General features: G+C 43.8%; 1 protein-coding gene across 2 annotated transcripts in view; it reads left to right on the plus strand.

Annotated features, from left to right (window-relative positions):
• The window catches only part of LOC126525078 (kelch-like protein diablo), a 56387-nt gene extending 40187 nt beyond the window's left edge, over positions 1-16200 (plus strand). For both annotated transcript variants that reach the window (XM_050173140.3, XM_050173139.3), the window contains exons 10-11: positions 1374-1629; positions 3635-16200. In XM_050173140.3, the coding sequence (XP_050029097.1) occupies positions 1374-1629; positions 3635-3872 (494 nt within the window). In that variant the 3' untranslated portion in view covers positions 3873-16200. The remainder of the gene's footprint in view (positions 1-1373; positions 1630-3634) is intronic.
• Positions 16201-17991: the final 1791 nt, after the last annotated feature.

Below are 17991 nucleotides of genomic sequence, written 5' to 3' on the forward strand. Positions count from 1 at the left end.
ATACTTGCTGCTATCTGGGCCATTCCTGCATGTAAAGCGCTGTATTTTTTTATTGCGATAGCAATTATATGGACACTCCAAGTGCATTCCCGCCGTTGGCGTCGCCGTTGCCATGAGGTTCCGTATAAAGTCCAAGGGCGATGACATCGTCGCCATGCACTCTGTGCTGTATGTGCGAGAGAAAGCGTGTGAGGGGAGACGACGATCGTGGCTCAACCTCGCCTGCGCGAAAAGGGCGGAAGCGGAGTAGAAGTGCGCCGTCTTCTGTGGCACGTGAGGCATGCAATGTTGCGAGGCACCGAGGGGAGGGAAAGGGAGAGGGGGGGCATTAAATTCCGCCTGCAAATTCGCATGTGTCAGCTGCGCATGGTTGCCCGGCCATATCTTGAGAGCAATCTGCATTGGGGCAGAGTCTATTTACGTCAGCGGCTCGTAGCTTTGTGTGTGCTGTGTATTCTCGGCACCCATTTTTCGTTGAAGCTGTAGACAGTAAAAATGTCACTTCGCTTGCTACTGCTGTCACATTTCCTCATGCCAGCAGCACATTTCCGCAGTCGTCAAGTCAGGTGCGTTCATGTTTGCTTATGCTCACTTGACACCATGCTTGTTAATTTAGTTAGTGTGCCTATGTTTACAAGTTTATACGGCCGATAAAACTACTATCCTTACTTCATATAACTGTCCACTAATTTGCTATCACAATCGATGCTTCGCTTTTCGGACTAAACTGCGACTTTTTTCTGTATTGGATTGCATGGGAGTATATTTTGCTGGGAAGCCCAGCAAGGAATACGATTATGTGATGGCTGGCACCTACTGCATGTATACAGACGGCACTCAACAGTAAAAGAAAATGGCCAGTCCATGGCCATTATTGAACCAGTGAACACTGGCCTATGAGCCTTGCTCGTGGACCTTGCATTCACTCATTTATGTCGTCGAGTCAATCAAGTTGCAAGGCATGTCCACGTGCAGGCAGCAGTCTGCCTGTGCAATGTTGGATGATTATAATGTGGTCAACCACCAGGCAGGCAAGAAACTACACTCTTTGAAGCCACCAATTCATAACTGCTTTCATTGGCCAACAGCACTGTAAACAGGTTTTAGAAAAAAAATGGCTCTTACTCCTTGACTGACTCTTGGTTGTGCAAAGTCATTTTTTTTGTCTACCTACAAATGTTACTTCTTTAATGCACTAGACGTCCTTTAAAGACAAACTCTAAGCTGAATCTGACACGCTAATCAGCGCACAGATGTTCAGCTTCCCAAACACCAGCTGCATTCGTGCTAAGCTCAACGTGTGGCGAGACAAAAGGATCTTCTGGCACAAGTCTTTGCCTGTGAGGGAGCACATTGTTGGCGTCCCCTTGCAGAGGACTGCCTGTACGCTGTGGGGGGCCACGACGGGGCCAACTACCAGTCGTCAGTGGAGCGGCTGGACCCGCGGGAGGGCCGCTGGCGGCTGCTGCCGTCGATGCACAGCCGGCGCAACAGCTGCGGCGTGGCCGTCCTGGACCGGTCCCTCTACGCTGTCGGTGGTAACGACGGCAGCCTCTGCCTCAGCAGCGCCGAGCGCTTCGACCTGGCCGCCAACATGTGGGACCACGTCGGCTCCATGCACTCCCGCAGGCAAGTCCCTCATTTCTCTTCTGTTACCTCCTTGTTTCTCGAATGCTTACCAAAGGGAAACATGAATCAAATCTGGGTGACCAGTTGGGTGTTTCTTCGACTGTAACTGCATGCGTTTGGGTGAAAGATGTTGATTATTAACGGGCGAAAAATAGACCAAGTTTCTCTTTGAACGTCTTCAATGCGGCACTGCATATTTTGCTGCGTTTTTGCCGATTTCACACTTTTTTGAATGGGAACTGTTTTGAGAAATTTGCCATGCCAAGTGTCTGAACACTTGCAAGTGTATAGTAATACAGTAGGTTTTCATTAATTTGACTCGGGTCGATTCAATTTTTTAGTTGGGTCGATTCCAACCATGCCCACACATTTCCATGAGCCAAAACTTAATTTAATTAGATCCCGAAATTGGCTGTCACTGGGTACTTAGAAGACGGCTGGTTGGAATGAATGCACCTGGCACACAAATGGTTGCTTCAGTCGTGACCTAACTGGCTGCAGCATCTGATTCCTGTCGAAAACTCCCGTTTTTGGCCTACCCTAGAAACTGTCGATACTGGCACCTCGCTCTCAATGAACAATTCCCATATTTACCTGTTTCTAACGCGTGCATTGTTTAAAAGCATATTAGTCCGAAAATTGCCTGCACGGTGCAGTTGAATATAAAACATCATTCGCGACATTTGCAACAACCCACTCGGAATTGCCATTGTCATTGCAAGATGGTGACAGAACAAGTTCTTGTACAGGATTTTATTTTTGATTATAGAAGTTCATTCAAAACATTTTATTTTTCATGCCGAACTAGCGGCAGCAAAGTCAAGTCAGGTCTTCTTGGCATTCCGCTGAATTGCAAGCATCGCAGGATGAACTGGCAAATTGGTTACTCTTGGCGTGGGCTACCATCCTGCAATTGTTGTGGGCTTCAATAAATGTGGAATATGAGAGGCGACACGTGTTCCACAGGGAGCGATTAAGTGTTGTATCAGAGTAATGATGGACATTAAGTGTAAATAAATTACCAGTCTGAAGGTAAACTGCTGGTTTGATCTTTTTCTGATTGCCCAAATCAGAGGTATGCTACATTTTATTTATTTATTTATTTATTTTCGAATACTGTTGGCCGTCTTGGCCGTAACTGGGTGGGTACAGCAGGTTTGCACAAAGCGTAAAAAATGTAAACACTTTACAAACGTAAATAGGACATGAAGCAATGAATGTTGGAAATACAATGCAAAACAAATAACGATATACAAATACAATAGTTTGGCTAAGAAATACATGTTTCTAACATTGTGACAGTGATATTGGAAGCAGCATAAAAGAAAGACTATTGTATGTATTTCTAGAATAGTGTGACAATGTTTGCACGGCACCACTAAGATTCAATTTCATCTTATCTAATTAAAAATTGTGTCCATGTTGGATTTCCACTTTGCGTAAGAGCTGTATCATTCCTGTGTTCATTTTGACTTTGAGCTCATAAAAACTGGCTGCTCGTTAGATCCTGGGGCATGTTCGAATCGGGCAAGTGCCATGGGAAGCAGTGGTTGTCGCTTGATTTTTCCCTTTTTTTTTGCGAAAGAGGGGAAAGAAACTCCCAAACACTACAAACTGCTACTTCATTTGGCAGTACTTGCCCCATTCTAACATATTCAACGTGCAGGATAATTCTACTGCTTTTGTCAGTCCCATCAAGTTCAAGTTGACTGAAGTTGACTGTACTTTATTGATCATTTCTTAAACCCTCGTGAAGAGGTGGTGCAGGGATTCTAAGCAGCTTTGCCAACTGGTTGTCGTTCATGCTTTTCTTTTTTTTTTTGTGTGTGACTTGCCAGACCCAGGATCTTTCGTGACATTACGGTCCCCCTCTAGATCTGCCAGTGATTCATCACATATTGAACTAAAAGCTAAACACCGGTCCAGACAACTTTTAAACCAAACTGCAAATGGCAGCTTCGAGCTGAAAATCTTTTCCTTGACCGAAACCGACATTTTCACGCAGGACGACACACGAGGTGGTCCAAGCCGACGGCTTCCTCTACGCCGTCGGTGGCAACGACGGCAGCTCAAGCCTCAACACTGTCGAGCGCTACGACCCGCGTCACAACAAGTGGATGCTCGTCACTGCCATGATGCTTCGACGAAGTAGTGTCGGCGCTGCCGTGCTAGAGTGCCCCATGCTAGAACGCGCAAACTCTACATCATTTGCTTCGGTTATTGGCGCCTCTTCCGAGCCCTGAGGCATATACTTCCAGCCTTCCTCATGATTTGCTGAAGCGCATTGTTTTTTGTTGCGGTACGGGGGCCACACAGCGTCAAAACTGTCGTGCTTTGGCAGTGCTCTCACTGCTTGCCAAGGATGAGTTGGCTTTTGCATTTCGCCCACCACTTTGCCAACGTGACCCACAGCGATGTGATAGTGAGATCGCCTTAAGTCTGCGTTCTTCAGCAGAGCGTAGATTTTCTCGGTTTGGGTGCTTCAAACATTCACGTCACTTCCTTAGTTTAGCAGCATTACGTGTGATCGTCTTGAATGTTGACTCACAGGTATGACCTGCGAGTGGGACCTTGGGGAGAATTCCCATTTCCTCGGCACCTTCATACCCGAGTGAAAACCAGTTCTCCCAAGAGCGATAGTCCTGTGCGTGTGTCTCAGAGCCGTTCTCTGATGAATGGCTGCTTTGTTAGGTGTTCTAGTGTGACTAAGGTGTGAGACCCTTAGCGTCAATAGTCTTCAAAAGCTGGCTGTTCGCTGGTTGGGAAGTAAGGGCCTTGTCATGCACATTCCCTGATCATCTGTTGCTTCACCCACCTAGTTGTCACATGGACATATCTCACATGTGTGATGTTAGGAGTGCATGTTAGTATGTTTTTTGTAGGAAGGTGTGTGCTTTGGATCATCCCCATTCATCTTCTGCCGAAACTGTTGCAGTGTAGAGAGAGCGAACCAATAAGTGATGCCAGTTGCCAACTGCCTGGCCTTTGTCTTAGCTTGTGAAGTATGAGAGCATGGAAAGAGTTTCCTCTCACTTAGTGCTCGGTATGGTATAAGCACTTGTGAGTGCTTGACAGTGCACCATGCGCAATACCGGTGAGTCGTTGAATGACGTTACTAATGTCTTTGATGGGAGTAGCTTCCCAACCTGATATTTTGGTCGATGTGACATACATTGTTTTCTTGCCTTAACTTATACTAGCGGTTGAGATAAAAGAAAGCGATTTTTCTCATGATGAAATTTTGTTATGCTTTGTGTACTTCCCGTCTTTATTTTTGTTTCCCAAGTAGTGTTGTAAATACTTGTTAAAAGCTGGAAGACCTGTTAACTTATTTAATAGACTGTTCTGCACTTTTCTTATTGAAGTTTATTGTTTGAAAGCTTAATGTTCCTGCATTTAATTCGAAGCTTTGTAAATTTTGTGTGTGTAATCTCCGAAGGGAACTTTAAGCTTGATTACGATTATGTTCGACTAGGCATGTTATTTTCTAGAATATGACGGGCAAATTGTTGGTGCTTGAAAGTGTTTGAATGTAGAGTGAAATACCGCAACAATGTTTTTAAGGTTACCCTGTTACTGCATCGAACGAAACATGCAGGCATTCACAAGCATTTAAAATTATGGCTGTATTGTTGTGTGCTCATCACATTATGTGCACACGAGCATTTACATTTGGCGGAATGTTCTTTCTTTCTTTTTGCATTTTGCATGTCAAACATATGGGGCATGATGACTTGGTTAGCGCTTAGTCAGTTAAAACACTCTGGAAAATGGATATGATGCACGGGAATTTTGCCTAGATGGCACTGAGCTTGGTCCATTTGTGCTGTGAATGACACCATCTCACTTAGCCACTAAAAACATATGAAAGCTCTGTCTGGCTTTTCCAAAGACTTTATGTTGTCAATAAAGCCTTATGTGCTAAACACGAGTACCAAGGGCATTCCCATGATTTGGAAGCTCACAAAATAGGAGTGGCATTGTGTTATGGCATTTCACAAACACATTGCAAAGAAATAATAATAATAAAGACTAGTTAGGCGCACTCTGTTCGAAGCACATTTCAGCAAATAACTTGCTAGACAGTAAGAGAACTTAAAGCAAAAACTTAAAATGTCACGATGATTATGCATGACATTCTTGCGCCAATGTACTGTTAAATTAATTGTGTCCTACTTAAAGCAAAGGCATTTGTTGGACGATATCTGCCTGAAAGCACTGCGGCCGTTTCGTGTTAAGATATTTAGCAAATTTAGAGAAGCCTGTACGTTGGGCTGTTAGCATGGCACTGTTAGGTTCTTACGTGGCTCACTATAGAGCTGATAATATTTTTTGGCATTAGACTGAACATTCTTTAATTGGCACTCTTTCATACACGTTAGGATTAGGGCACAGCCATACTGCATTGTGTCGCCTAGATATCTGCATATCTGCAAGCAGGAGAGAGAAAAACGTGGACGAGGCTGCCTGAACGATGCACCGTAGGGCCATGGCTGGCTTATGCTCCAGTCATGTGCAAGTCTCATCTGGAGCGCCATTACCAGTCAATTACTTTCGGCGATATAATCACTTTTTCAAAATTTCATGCGACTCGACACTGTGTACGTCGGTGTCCGGTGTGAAGAGAGCAAGCTCGCCACAGTGGCAGTCAGCCATATATGCCGATGCGCCAAGTGCCAAGTTATGCAAAATCTTGCGAAAGTGGCCGTAAAAGTGATCGTTCGAGAACACAGCCTTTGCTTTTTGTCACCTGGCCAGCAATGTGCAGCATGTTTTTTTATTATTATTATTATTGTTATTATTATTACTAACAACACATTATGCTTTGAAGCTTTTGCAATGCTTGCTGTCACATTCCATATTGATTTAGTTTTCTCTGTCCTTAATCTCCCGAGTGAGGTGCCATCCCGGTACGCTCTTTGTGAACCTGTATATAATTTTTTTTTAGATTACGTTGCCGTATTGAGCGCCATGTGTTGCATTTTCTTGGGCGTTTGGACTCTATTTTCTGAAGAAAAAGAAAAGTATCCGCACGCTTTTTCTGCCCATTGTTTTTCGTTTTTCATTGCATAGGGCATGCAGTCGACCACCATCTACCATCATCGTTGAAGTCTTCAATGCTCCTAGGTGCGAGCAAGCGTGCGCACTGTGTCTTTCTAGCCTCCTGAAACAGTTTGTTAGCTTGTCATTTACGAAACAGTGAGCCTGAAGTGACTTTGTAATCTTCAAGCTTTAGAAGCATTGATAGCCAGCACAGGCTGCACAAGATCCAATTGTTTTCGGGCACCATTGACGATAACATATCGCGCTAGCTTAAATATAGTGTTGCAGGAGCAGAATGAGAAAGGAATAAAAGAAAGGTTGGGAGAAACTGCGGGGCCCTTGAGCCCGGACCCGCATAGAAGACTAACTCAAGCCCACATTTGCACTCTCGCGAAAATTAATATAAACGTAGCTGTCCGTTTTGCTACCACTGCCATCGCTTCAAGAACTGTAGCTCATTGTCACCCTTCCGTCTTTAAGTTTGCTGGTTATTCTTTCCCTCCTTTCTGCCATTACCGAGTGACAAAAGCGAATATCACATTCTTTAGTAGTATTGCTGTAGCCAGAGCAAGCTATCAAAACTGGGATGACACAAGTATCAAAATGCAGTATTATGTGAGTATGAGAGGTTTAACGATGACGATGCGTGCCGGATTCCTAGATGAACGTGCTTGATTATCTTTTGTGATAACACTTGATAACTTTCCTGTTTGCTTAGACTGTGCTCAGTGCATCGATGCAGGCCCTCCCTCCCACTTCTGTATTATAGCAGGCAAGAATTTATTAAGTAGTGGTCGAGGGATGCGTCAGCTCATTTTGACCACGTACGCTTGCCTGCAGTGGGAACATGGTGCTGCTGGTCTCAATCAATTCAGACAGCGGTTTCGCTACCAGTCTATTCACTGTGTAGAAAATCAGTTTGTTCCCCGTTTTCTCGTTTAGTGTTCATCCTTATCTAGACGGGAGTAATTTGTCAAGGTTTGAGGAGGACAAGGTGTCGATTGAGCGGAGGAAAACCACAAGCTGCTCCCGACGCTGAATAGCTCTACGTGCAGCCGCATAGTTTGGCATGGGTAGACATCTAAAGATGGATCTTTTCCAAATTGGAAATTGGCATTTCCCATATCTCGTCGCTTCAGCAGTGAGTGGAGCACTGTTGACTGCAATGAGCACAGCTTAGACCAACGGCCACTATCGTGGCCTTTCCTTTTCTTTTTTTCTCGTAGTGTGTGTCTGCAGTGATTTGTGTGACCTCCATGTTTATGATCAGTAGACTCACCACTGCTCCTGCTGTGCCCGAGGAGAGATGACGACCCCATACCGAATCTGCGAGCAGTGAAGGTGTAGTCCCAGGAGCATACATGTCCTCTTGTAAAGCTTTTTGTCTGCGTGACTGTGTGGCAATTTTTTTGCCCGCACTGTGTAATGGGCCGGTGTCCCAAACGTCAAATGTTGCAAGAAAAGAGATTGTGGATGAAAGTTTTTGAGTGTGCATCTAGTTTGTTGCCAGTGCAGAGCGTTAAAAAGTCTCATAGGGAGGCAGTGGTTGAGTTGCTTGTTCAGGCCTTGAGAGAGAGAGAGAGAGAAGGGTGCAGAATTTTGTGATTTGGTGAGCTGCTTTTGCTTTTCACATTCAGTTCTGCACAGACTGCCGCAGAAGTCTACATTGACAAGTCTCTTCAGGAAGTCTCGTCTCGACCAGTGCTGCCGCTTTTGCGAAGGTTCTGTTAAAACAACATTCAGAAGCGACATTCGCTAAGCCTGGTTTGTGAATATGTTAAAAAATTGGCTGTGGGAGACTGTGGCAAGAAATGAACAATCCTAAGCAGACACTAAGTAGTATGATTGTCAAATTGCGATAGAAACTGGAAATAATAGGAAGTAGCACGAGTACTTAGATTGGTGCAGGGCCCGATTTGCTCGTGTCGATGACACAGTACGTATCGTATATGCTTTAAAAAATGTTTGTTTCAAAGATTGAGCTACATCAGTTCTGTGGACAGATATCTTATTAAAATGTCTGTGTTATAGCCGCGGGTTCGACGAAACATTGTCTGGTTGGAAGCAAACATTGACAGAAAAAAACTAACGCTCTCCAAGGGAGAATATTTTTTAAATTTTGGGAGCTGTACAGGTCCCTTGTCCACAATGGAGTGAGAGTACAGCATGCTGTCCGTGTAGTGATGCGCAACGAGGGGCGCAACAAGCTGGTGTCACTGCATTTTCTTCCAAAGGTTCCATTCGATAAAGCAGCATTCATGGTATTCTACACACCAAGTACCTCCATATATCTAACAAGAAGCCATGACGAAAAACTTTATTTGAAATCTTGCTAAAAAGTTCAATGTCTGGCAGACGCACATTTTTTTGCCGCTAAACAACCTGTAGATGTGCTTGACCTAGCAGAACATCTGCAAAAGTGGCAGCACTGGGCCCTGTATAGAGGACAAAGGGAGAGGTAAAACCATTTAGGTCGGGTTCACTGTGAGCACTGTCAACGATGTACGTGCAAAGCTAGAAAATGGCTAAAAAAATAAAAAGTGGATGAAAGAGATTTGCTGGTACAGTTAAAATGAGCGCTTGTCTGCATCTTCTGATGCTTTCTGTCCACTTTGCTTCCTACACTGCTTATTTGCCACCCATGTCAATCTACTTGTTCATCCGCGAGTATTACATGTGCAAGCATCTCCTCCATTGCACGCATCTTGTCGGCACTGTCTACAAGAACAGCAGTGTGATCACATGGGTCCTCGGCCACGCAGGTAGTTTTCAGTGAAGTGCACTGATAGAAGTGTCTGCTCGTTGTGCCCCGTCTGTCTCTTCTGGCGCATAAAAGCCTTTGACTACTAATATACTGACACTTGCATTAACTGCCCTGAGTGGCCTTTCTAAAAAAAAAAAAAAGGCATCTCTGATGTTCTGCATGCAGAACGAGAGTTGGTGGCATGACTTGCCATTAGCACAGCAGACGTTCAGGATCGACATCTAGACATGTTGGCGGACTTATGTCTTGCTGTTTTTGCTCTGCCTATGTTTCCACAGTCTTGTCAGCTAACGTTGTTGTGCACTTGGTGCAGTTCACGTATACCGAATGAGAAATCGAACGGGGAAATCAAAAGTAGTTTTCGTAGGTGCTGTGTGTCGTGGCTGTTGTGATTTCAATGCAGCTTATTGTCTTTTGTACAGAACCACTCGTGTAAGCGCACTTAACTCAGCCGTTTCTAGTGTCCAGTATCCATATTTAAGTAGCTTAGTAGCAGCAAATGTTTCAGTGTAGAGCTCTCACTTTGAGGTACAGAGAGTGTGAAATCTGCCTAGCATGGTTGACGTACAAGAACCTAGTCCCGACGTGTTAGTGGTAAGCTTTCCATCCAAATCTGAACTGCCTTTCGTGTTCTAGAATGCTCCTTCACTCAAGGTTCCACCTTCAGAAGATGACGGCAGTGTCTCCTCTTAAATGACAGTCACTGTGCTTGGATAACGCTCCTCGGCTGTTACTGGGCCAAACTGTTGTAAATGCTTGCTCTTGGCATCTACTCAAATGCACTAGAATGGAGGGGCGTTCATCAAGCAACTCGTAGTTGCTGAGGAGCCTTGTTGAAGGGCAGTGCTTTTCTCAGTGAAGGACCTCGACTGCACTCGGCAGTCGAGGAAGGGCTTTGAACTAAGGCCAATTCGTGAATATGAGAGTAAATCACCGAACATGTTTCTCATACCGAAACCATTCACTTGGTTTCAGCGTCGACCAACACATTTTGTGGTGCTTGGCGCATCTGTCCAGCCACCGGTGGCAGAGGTGGCGTGGATGTTATGCACCTCCACTGCCAGCTTTTCGCTTTTTTTAGAAGTAAAACGTGTGCCGCCGCTAATGCATCTGCAGTAGTCTTGTGCATTTAGGCTAGCTGCAAGACGACTTGTACACATTCGACCTTCCCCATCCCCCTTTCCTGGGTCTGTGGTATTGTACTTGTGGGCAGCCCCGAGGGGCAATTAACCTATTAACCTAACACTCGCTTAGCTCAACTAGCAAGACATATGTTCAGCCATTTTTTTACCGCACCTTGCCTTCCCATTTGCGCTATGGAAGTCGCAACCACCTGCAAGCAATTTGTAACGAGCAGTTTCTCATCTAGTCTGTTGTTCTTGGCGCACTGCAGCATTTGTAGGCTCCTTGTGATGTGTATTCAAAATGCTTTGTTCTTTTTGCAAAACCAACGGTTGTGATCAATTTTTTTCTACTTCCCGGTGACCTTATGAAGCTGCCGTGTTATACTTGCCATGTCTTCGTCGTGCATCACATGTATGGTAAATTATTGCACCTGCTGTTGGGGAGGGGGGGAATTTCGGGCCATTGCTTGGGAAAATGTAAATACAAAGGGAAAGAAATTTCTGTCACCCACCTTTTTGCAATGTACCCGTGTGCACTTTTGGTTCTACTTTCGCACTAACTTTTCCAGCCCAAGCGGTGCACATCTAGTCCTGCTTCTAAGATGCCAGGGCCGCTGGCCTTTCGGAGAGGAAATGCACCGCTGTCTCCCCGTCACGTGCCCACCCCTTGCAGCAGTAGTCGCATGTGGTAATGTCCTTCAGCTTTGAGGTTCCCTCCAACGTGCAGCTGTAAAGCAGATTTTTTTGTTCTCCCTTTAGGAATATGGTCAACTTGGATAGTTGCCACTGGTTCATAAAGACAGCGCCAAAAAATACACGGACAAAGAAAGGTACAAGAACGACAAGAACACAGCGGTGCAACAGTTTTCACACTAACATAGTTGCGCGTTCCTGTCATTTTTGCATTTTTCTCTGTCTGCGATTGCTTTTTCTCCCCCTTTTTTGAAGTTCAAAGTCATTCAGCATCAGTGTATCAAAAAAAGTGGTCTTATGGTTATTCATGCACAATGGCCCCAAAGTTAATTGTCAGTTGAACCCCCTATTGGGTATAATTATTTTCTCCCCTCCCCCTTTTTTTTCATATTCAGCTCGGGTATGTTGAGCTTGTTTTTAGACACTGGATGCTGTGCATGCTCTGATCTGAGCTCTACTTTTGGCGGGCATTTGGATAAGGTGTATTGTTTTCTTATAAACTATACATTTCTCGTCTACCCCAGTACACCAAGTCTCAACATGGTTGCACGTCTCAACGATGGTTCCAGTAAAAGTGCTCCAACACTCCAAGTAGAGTTTATTTTAATTCGGGCTACGCATCTATGTTCAAATGTCCTTGACCTACCTCCTTTGTGTCCTTCATTGGGCTCATTTTCTTCCCCTTATACAACAGGTGGCCATTAGCTTACGTGATAGTGAAGATTTGCCTGCAGCATTTGTGAGCTAGTTATAGATGGCACGTTACTTTCACATCCTTTTGTCGATGCTTGTTGTTTCTAGGAGCTGTGATGATGGAGCTTTAGCACCCCCTTTTTTGTGTGTGTGCATAGCATATAGTATGTGTCCTTGAAATATGGCTGGGAAAGAAGCAATCTACACTTTGCCGCACCCGCTCAAAAGTTGTGCCCCAAGGCACAGCATTTTCAGAGCTTGCGCAGAGTTTGCGTGTGTTGTATGTTGTGTGCGTTCCGTGTGATGACGTGGAGAGAATCGTGTGTTGTCCGTGCACTCTCGTTGGTGGAACAGACTCGGTGAACCACCTGTACAGGTGCACTGCGGTGTGCCCATCCAGAATGTGAACAGAGGAAGAGAAGCCATACAGTCTTACCTTGAATAGATGTGCACACTTACAATATAGCAGTGCTTATTCCGTATTTTTTATTTTGTGTATGCGTGTAATCGCCACGCTCGTGTACGTAGAGCCCTTGCCACGAGTTTTCAAGCTACTGAACGTGACCAGTTTCCTCGGCAACCTATAGAACACGTGTTGCTCCAAAGCCCCGGTGCTTTGGAGGGATGGTGTGCCTGTGGCCTGACCATCAGAACACTTACTTCACAAGCCCTGCAGCACCACTGGACAGAGGCTCAGTTCTTGGCCGCGGTGGCTGCATTTCAGTATGGGCAAACTGCACGAATGATGTTGTGCTGTGTTTTAGTATGTTAAACCCTGCAATTCAGTCAGTCAACCACAGATCTGGTCATCTGCTGAACAGCGTCAGAATTTCGTGAAAAGTACCCTACTTTTGAAAGGAAAGCCCGGTGATCTTGGCTGGAGCTCATTCCACCTGTCTGTCTGTTTGCACGTTGAGCAATCTGTGTGAAGCATATGTGTGGGTATCGACCAGTAACCGAGAACACACTGCCCCACGCAGCAAGCGTTTTTTGCTGTGTGAACTGAGCCACGGAATGCGTATATTTTATGTGTGCAGTGTCATGTGCAGTGAGCTTGAACATGCTGTCGTCTGTTTCTGTAAGCCCTCGCGTCACGTCTGCTTATCGAAGAGCGATTTCAGTAAAAGTCCAAGTGCAGCAGAAAACAAGAGCTGCTCAGTATTTGCACTGCCTTTGTTTAGTTGGGTCGCCCAGAACTACTGCCACTGTTGTTAGCCTAGTCAAATGTGTAACCCACTAAAATGTCAAGTTCCTGCCCCTCAATGCAGCATTTTTGCATGCACATTTACTTGACAAACAAGGAACTACGTGCGAAAAAATATGGTAAGGCCAGCAGCTCTAAAAACCTGCCTGCGTATAATGTTGGAACTTGTTTGATCTTTGCTCATGAATATTGCACCTTGTATGATATTTCTGTATTGGGAGATTTCCAGGTATTGTAGCGGGAGCCTAAATGAGCTTCTAAAGTTACAATATTGCAGGCTATGTGCAGGAATGAGTTACCATACAAAGTGCAGTCGTAGGATGGAATGAATGACCAACAGCAGCAACAAAGCTTTCTTTTGGGTGAATTGGTCCCTTATAAACACCAATGAGTACATCAAATAAAATTCATAAGTTCACATGAAGCTCTACTGTAAGCAGATAATGCAGATAAACTGTCACACTTGAATAAACTTAAATTTTAAAAAAGTCATAATTTTTGAACACCTTTGTATCTTTCTGTGTACAATCTGTTAGCACTGTTTATCACTGTTCATGACAAAAAGGATAATTTGAGCAGGGTATCAATAAATTAGATGAATGATCATATTTGTCACATAAAACATTGGAGCAAATTTTACTTTCACACTTTCAATATTGAGCTTTGTACTACATTTGGGTTCATGTAATAGTTCTTTGTTTTTTTTCTAACATCCATCACCATCTGGATAAGAACACAATTAGAGGTAACGCTGCCTGGCTTTAAATAACATCTTTGAGTAGCTTTATTTTGCGGCATCAATGTACAATCCTGGTACTCATCAGTGCATTTGAATAAACTTGTGAAATTAGGCGACAGGAAAGTACATCATGGTTGCGAAGCGCAATTTGTAGTGGCAAATGAAACGCAAAGAATCTTTTCAAAGTCTCTCAAGAAATCTTAGTGCACATTTGAATGTACCAGTTTCGGTTTGATTTTTCTCCTTCAGAATGAGCCTGAATTTACAGTGCAGTCAACTGTTAAAGGGAACACTCTAATGTGCATTTCTCATTTTAGTGTTGCTGTAACTGCACATGCCAACTGCAGCTGTGCCAGTGCATTGAACATACGTGAAGGTGCCAGTCCCGCCAACCAAAAGTTGCATGCTGCAAAGCTGGGTGATTGTGCAATTAATGGCAGGAAAATTTTGCACATGCTCTGTACCTGCGAGTGTGAGAAGCCATTACTTGTAACTCTTAAATGTTGCCCCTAACGTGTCGCATTGAATTCTGGGGTTTTACTTGCCAAAACCACAATTTGATTACGAGGCACGCCGTAGTGGGGGACAACATGTCACATTTGTGTCTCGTACATGGGTGCTTTGCGAGTTGCTTACGTTAACAGAGTATCTGCATTATTAGCCACTGACCTTAACTTTAGTGTTATTGATTAGCAACTTCATTCCCATGAAACAGGCATGCAAATGTTGTGCGTGAGATACCATTAATCAAAATTACTTTTAAGCACACAATTTAGTATGTTTAACCTACACTTGCTGTGAATTTATGGTGGACCAGAATTTGGCACAGCTCGAGCCCAGGTTAGTGCCTACACCTTTCCTAAATCTCAAGGGACAGGTAAATTTCGACATCTATTAAAACAAATTATTTAAAGGCACCCGACAAGCTCTTAGCGACATTTTCATGTTTATGAACATAGCTCAGTTCTAAGTCTATGCAGATCACCTGCCAAGGTAAGGTTGGCCAACGAGCAAGGGGTAAGAGGGGGGGAGCTTTGAGCCATTGAACTGTTGCAGTAAATGGGCTGAAAGGAATGTTTCACCCTTCAAGTCAAAGATCCTTTCTGGAGAAATAGATATTATTGCGAGAAATATTAGCTAATGTTCTAATTGACCAACACTGCTGCTGCTGTTGGGAAAGTCATGTCCATGAAGAGTATGTCTATTCTCACCTGCGAGACAAACAGCACACTTGCACATTCCATTAGCCTACAGTGGAGGGTCAGCTGGTCGCAGAAGCTTCCAAAATGCCAGAAGGAGTGAAAAAGTTGCAATGTTGTCATCTCCCGAGTACACAGCGTGGCATAGGGACTAAGTAATTTGCAAGGGTTTGCGCTACGAGTGTACAAATATTCTACATTATAAATAGAAGTGAAATATTTGTTACGAATCAGTGTTCAGTTTGAGAAATCAATATTCAGTGTATTCGGCCAAAAATGTGAGGTAGAAACAATCGTTGCAGGCTGCGTACCTCAGTAAAGGGCCCATGCATCTATTTCACAGGCCACTTGTGAACCACCCAGTTGAATAGACTTCCCAATAGCATTGCCCTATTTAACGGAACCCATCAGATTATTTTTTTACCATGCATGTTCTTCATGGTTCTTTTCCTACTTTTAAAAGCAAAAAAAAGGGGGGGGAGGAAAGGTCGGTTTTGGAAAATTTCGGTGTTCGAATACCCCTGGTGCGACTGAATGTAGATGCAGTTGCATAATGACTTGCTCTGTGCTTGGGCTGCAGGGTTCTTGTCACAGATTTCACATTTGGCAAACTTTTACAAGCAGCTGCATTGGACAAAATACAAGGGTGTCTGGTGTTTTTTTTTTTTTTTGCAGCTTTGTGGAACATAATTGCATAGTGCAGTAGGAACTAATGCCGCTGACATCATTAGTAAAGGCTCCTAAAGTCTCGCTGATAAGTAAATGAGATCTTAATCAGTTTGCTTTGGCTGAATTATCTGTGCATTGTTGTACATTCGTTCGTGTGACAAAGATTTGTGCAAATCTTACTTAAACTGATGTTTTCTTTTTTTCTACATACATTTTCTTTAACTTTATGTGGTCCTGTGCACAGTGTTTGTGGAACACTTCTCCCTGTCCCTTTCTAATGCATTCCTTTGCCCCGTGTATGGTGTACAAAGATCTTTTTTTTTTTTTTTCGTAACCTGGAATGAAATTGTGTGTAACGTGCCCGGTATATACAAAACCCCTTTTGGCAGTGCTGGACACTGCTTCTGCTTCGAGTGAATAAATTTGCAAATTGTGAAACAGTACCTCTGTGCATTTGTTTTCTTCTATAGTGTACCGGCCAGCTTATCACATTTCCTTACACTTTGTGCAGTAAACACAGTTTGACGGATACATGTAACTACGTACCAGTATCTGCCTGCCAGTACATACTGGTAGTTCTGCCGCCAAGCATGAGGTTGCAGGTTTCATTCCTGCCATTGCAAGTACATTTCTGTGGGTGCGCCCTACTGAAAAAAAACTTATGACCCATATTGCCTATATTCATTGGAACGAAAACCTGCGTAGTCTCGTATGACCCCGTTTGATAAAACCTGCATAGTCTCATGTGACCCGATTTCATAATGGGTTTATATTGCCACAATATATTCCTATATGGTTGTGACCATAGAGGAATAGTGTACGAGGCATGTGTGTGCCTTTTTTAGTAGAACGCAATGTACAATAATGATGTATTCTAATTTAGGTGCACATTAAAGAAACCCAAGTTGTCAAAATTAATATGAAAGCCCTAGCAATAGCTGTTTACGTTAAGTTTGCCTTGTGGTGTGCTTATTTAAATTAAATCGTGGACTCTTCTAATGCAGAAATTGCAATGATGGTTTAGCCACTACTGAGAGTACGGTTGTTCGACCCCATCATTCCGTTGGTCATTCTTTGCACAAACCTTGGCCACCTTGTTGAGAGGCTGGCTTGTACAAGACCAATAAAATAGCAAGTGGTGAAAGGATATATATGTGGTTAACAAGCACATGTGCATTAAGGTAAGTGATAAGTTGAAGTGCTTACTTTTAGGGAGCCCATTTGTGTCTAAAATGCGTGAACAGTTAATTGAGAAAGTGCTTGTAAAGTATGAGCATGCTATTGAACACAATAGACAATTTATATCACAGTGCTGTAGCAACTAGTTCTCGAGCTGAAAGGGGGGGGGGCAAGCGGCATGCCTTCCGACTCCCTCTCTCTCGTATATATATATATATATGACATTTGCGGATTACCACTGCTATAAAATAAAGAGCCTGTAAATGTGTCGGATATAGTTATTTTGATAATTAACACATCTGACTATTCATCAATTATATAGCGACATTAGGGACTCGTAAATTATGCTATTACTATACCCGGACCCATTCCCTGCCCTTAAGTAAAAAAATATCAACGCTATCTGTGTTCTCATTGATGGCTGGACTTGCCAGGAACTTGGGATGATGGAAGCGGCACAAGGTGAAAGTTATTTTTGGGGGGGAACATTCATCTGCAGCATCCTTTGCAATGCAGGCATGCAAGGCATATTGCACTCAAGGCACAAATCGCAATCCTCATTGACCAAGCAGGAGATATGTAATAAAGAAGCAATACTTACGCGGCCACAGTTCTAAGAGAAAACTTCACCTCAGCTATTTTGTTGGAGTTGACAGTGTGCAGCCGGTAGTGCCAGCTCTCGAAAGTGTGTGTGGGGGAGGGGGGGGGGGGGGGCAAACAACATACTTTGCCAAATAGCTTTCTAGTTTTTAGCCAAAATCAACATGGGGCAAGGAGGTGCGATTTGAAATGGCAGCAATAGAAAACAAGGATGGAGCACTGTTCCAAGGTATATGGGCCCCCTAGGCAATCGCTTTGGCACCAAATTTAGGTGCATGATATAATGAAAACTTTAAACACTTTGTGAGGCATTAGTTATTGTAAAGCAGAAGGCACATAGGCTCCAGGTTATAAGTTTGTTGTTAAGTGAACAGTACGCCATAAAGAGAAAGTGAATAAAATTATATGCAGAATCTCCTGTGCTAGTTATCGAAGTGATGCATAAGCATTTGCTA

This window comes from Dermacentor andersoni, chromosome 3 (assembly GCF_023375885.2).
Source record: "Dermacentor andersoni chromosome 3, qqDerAnde1_hic_scaffold, whole genome shotgun sequence".
NCBI lineage: Eukaryota > Metazoa > Arthropoda > Arachnida > Ixodida > Ixodidae > Dermacentor > Dermacentor andersoni.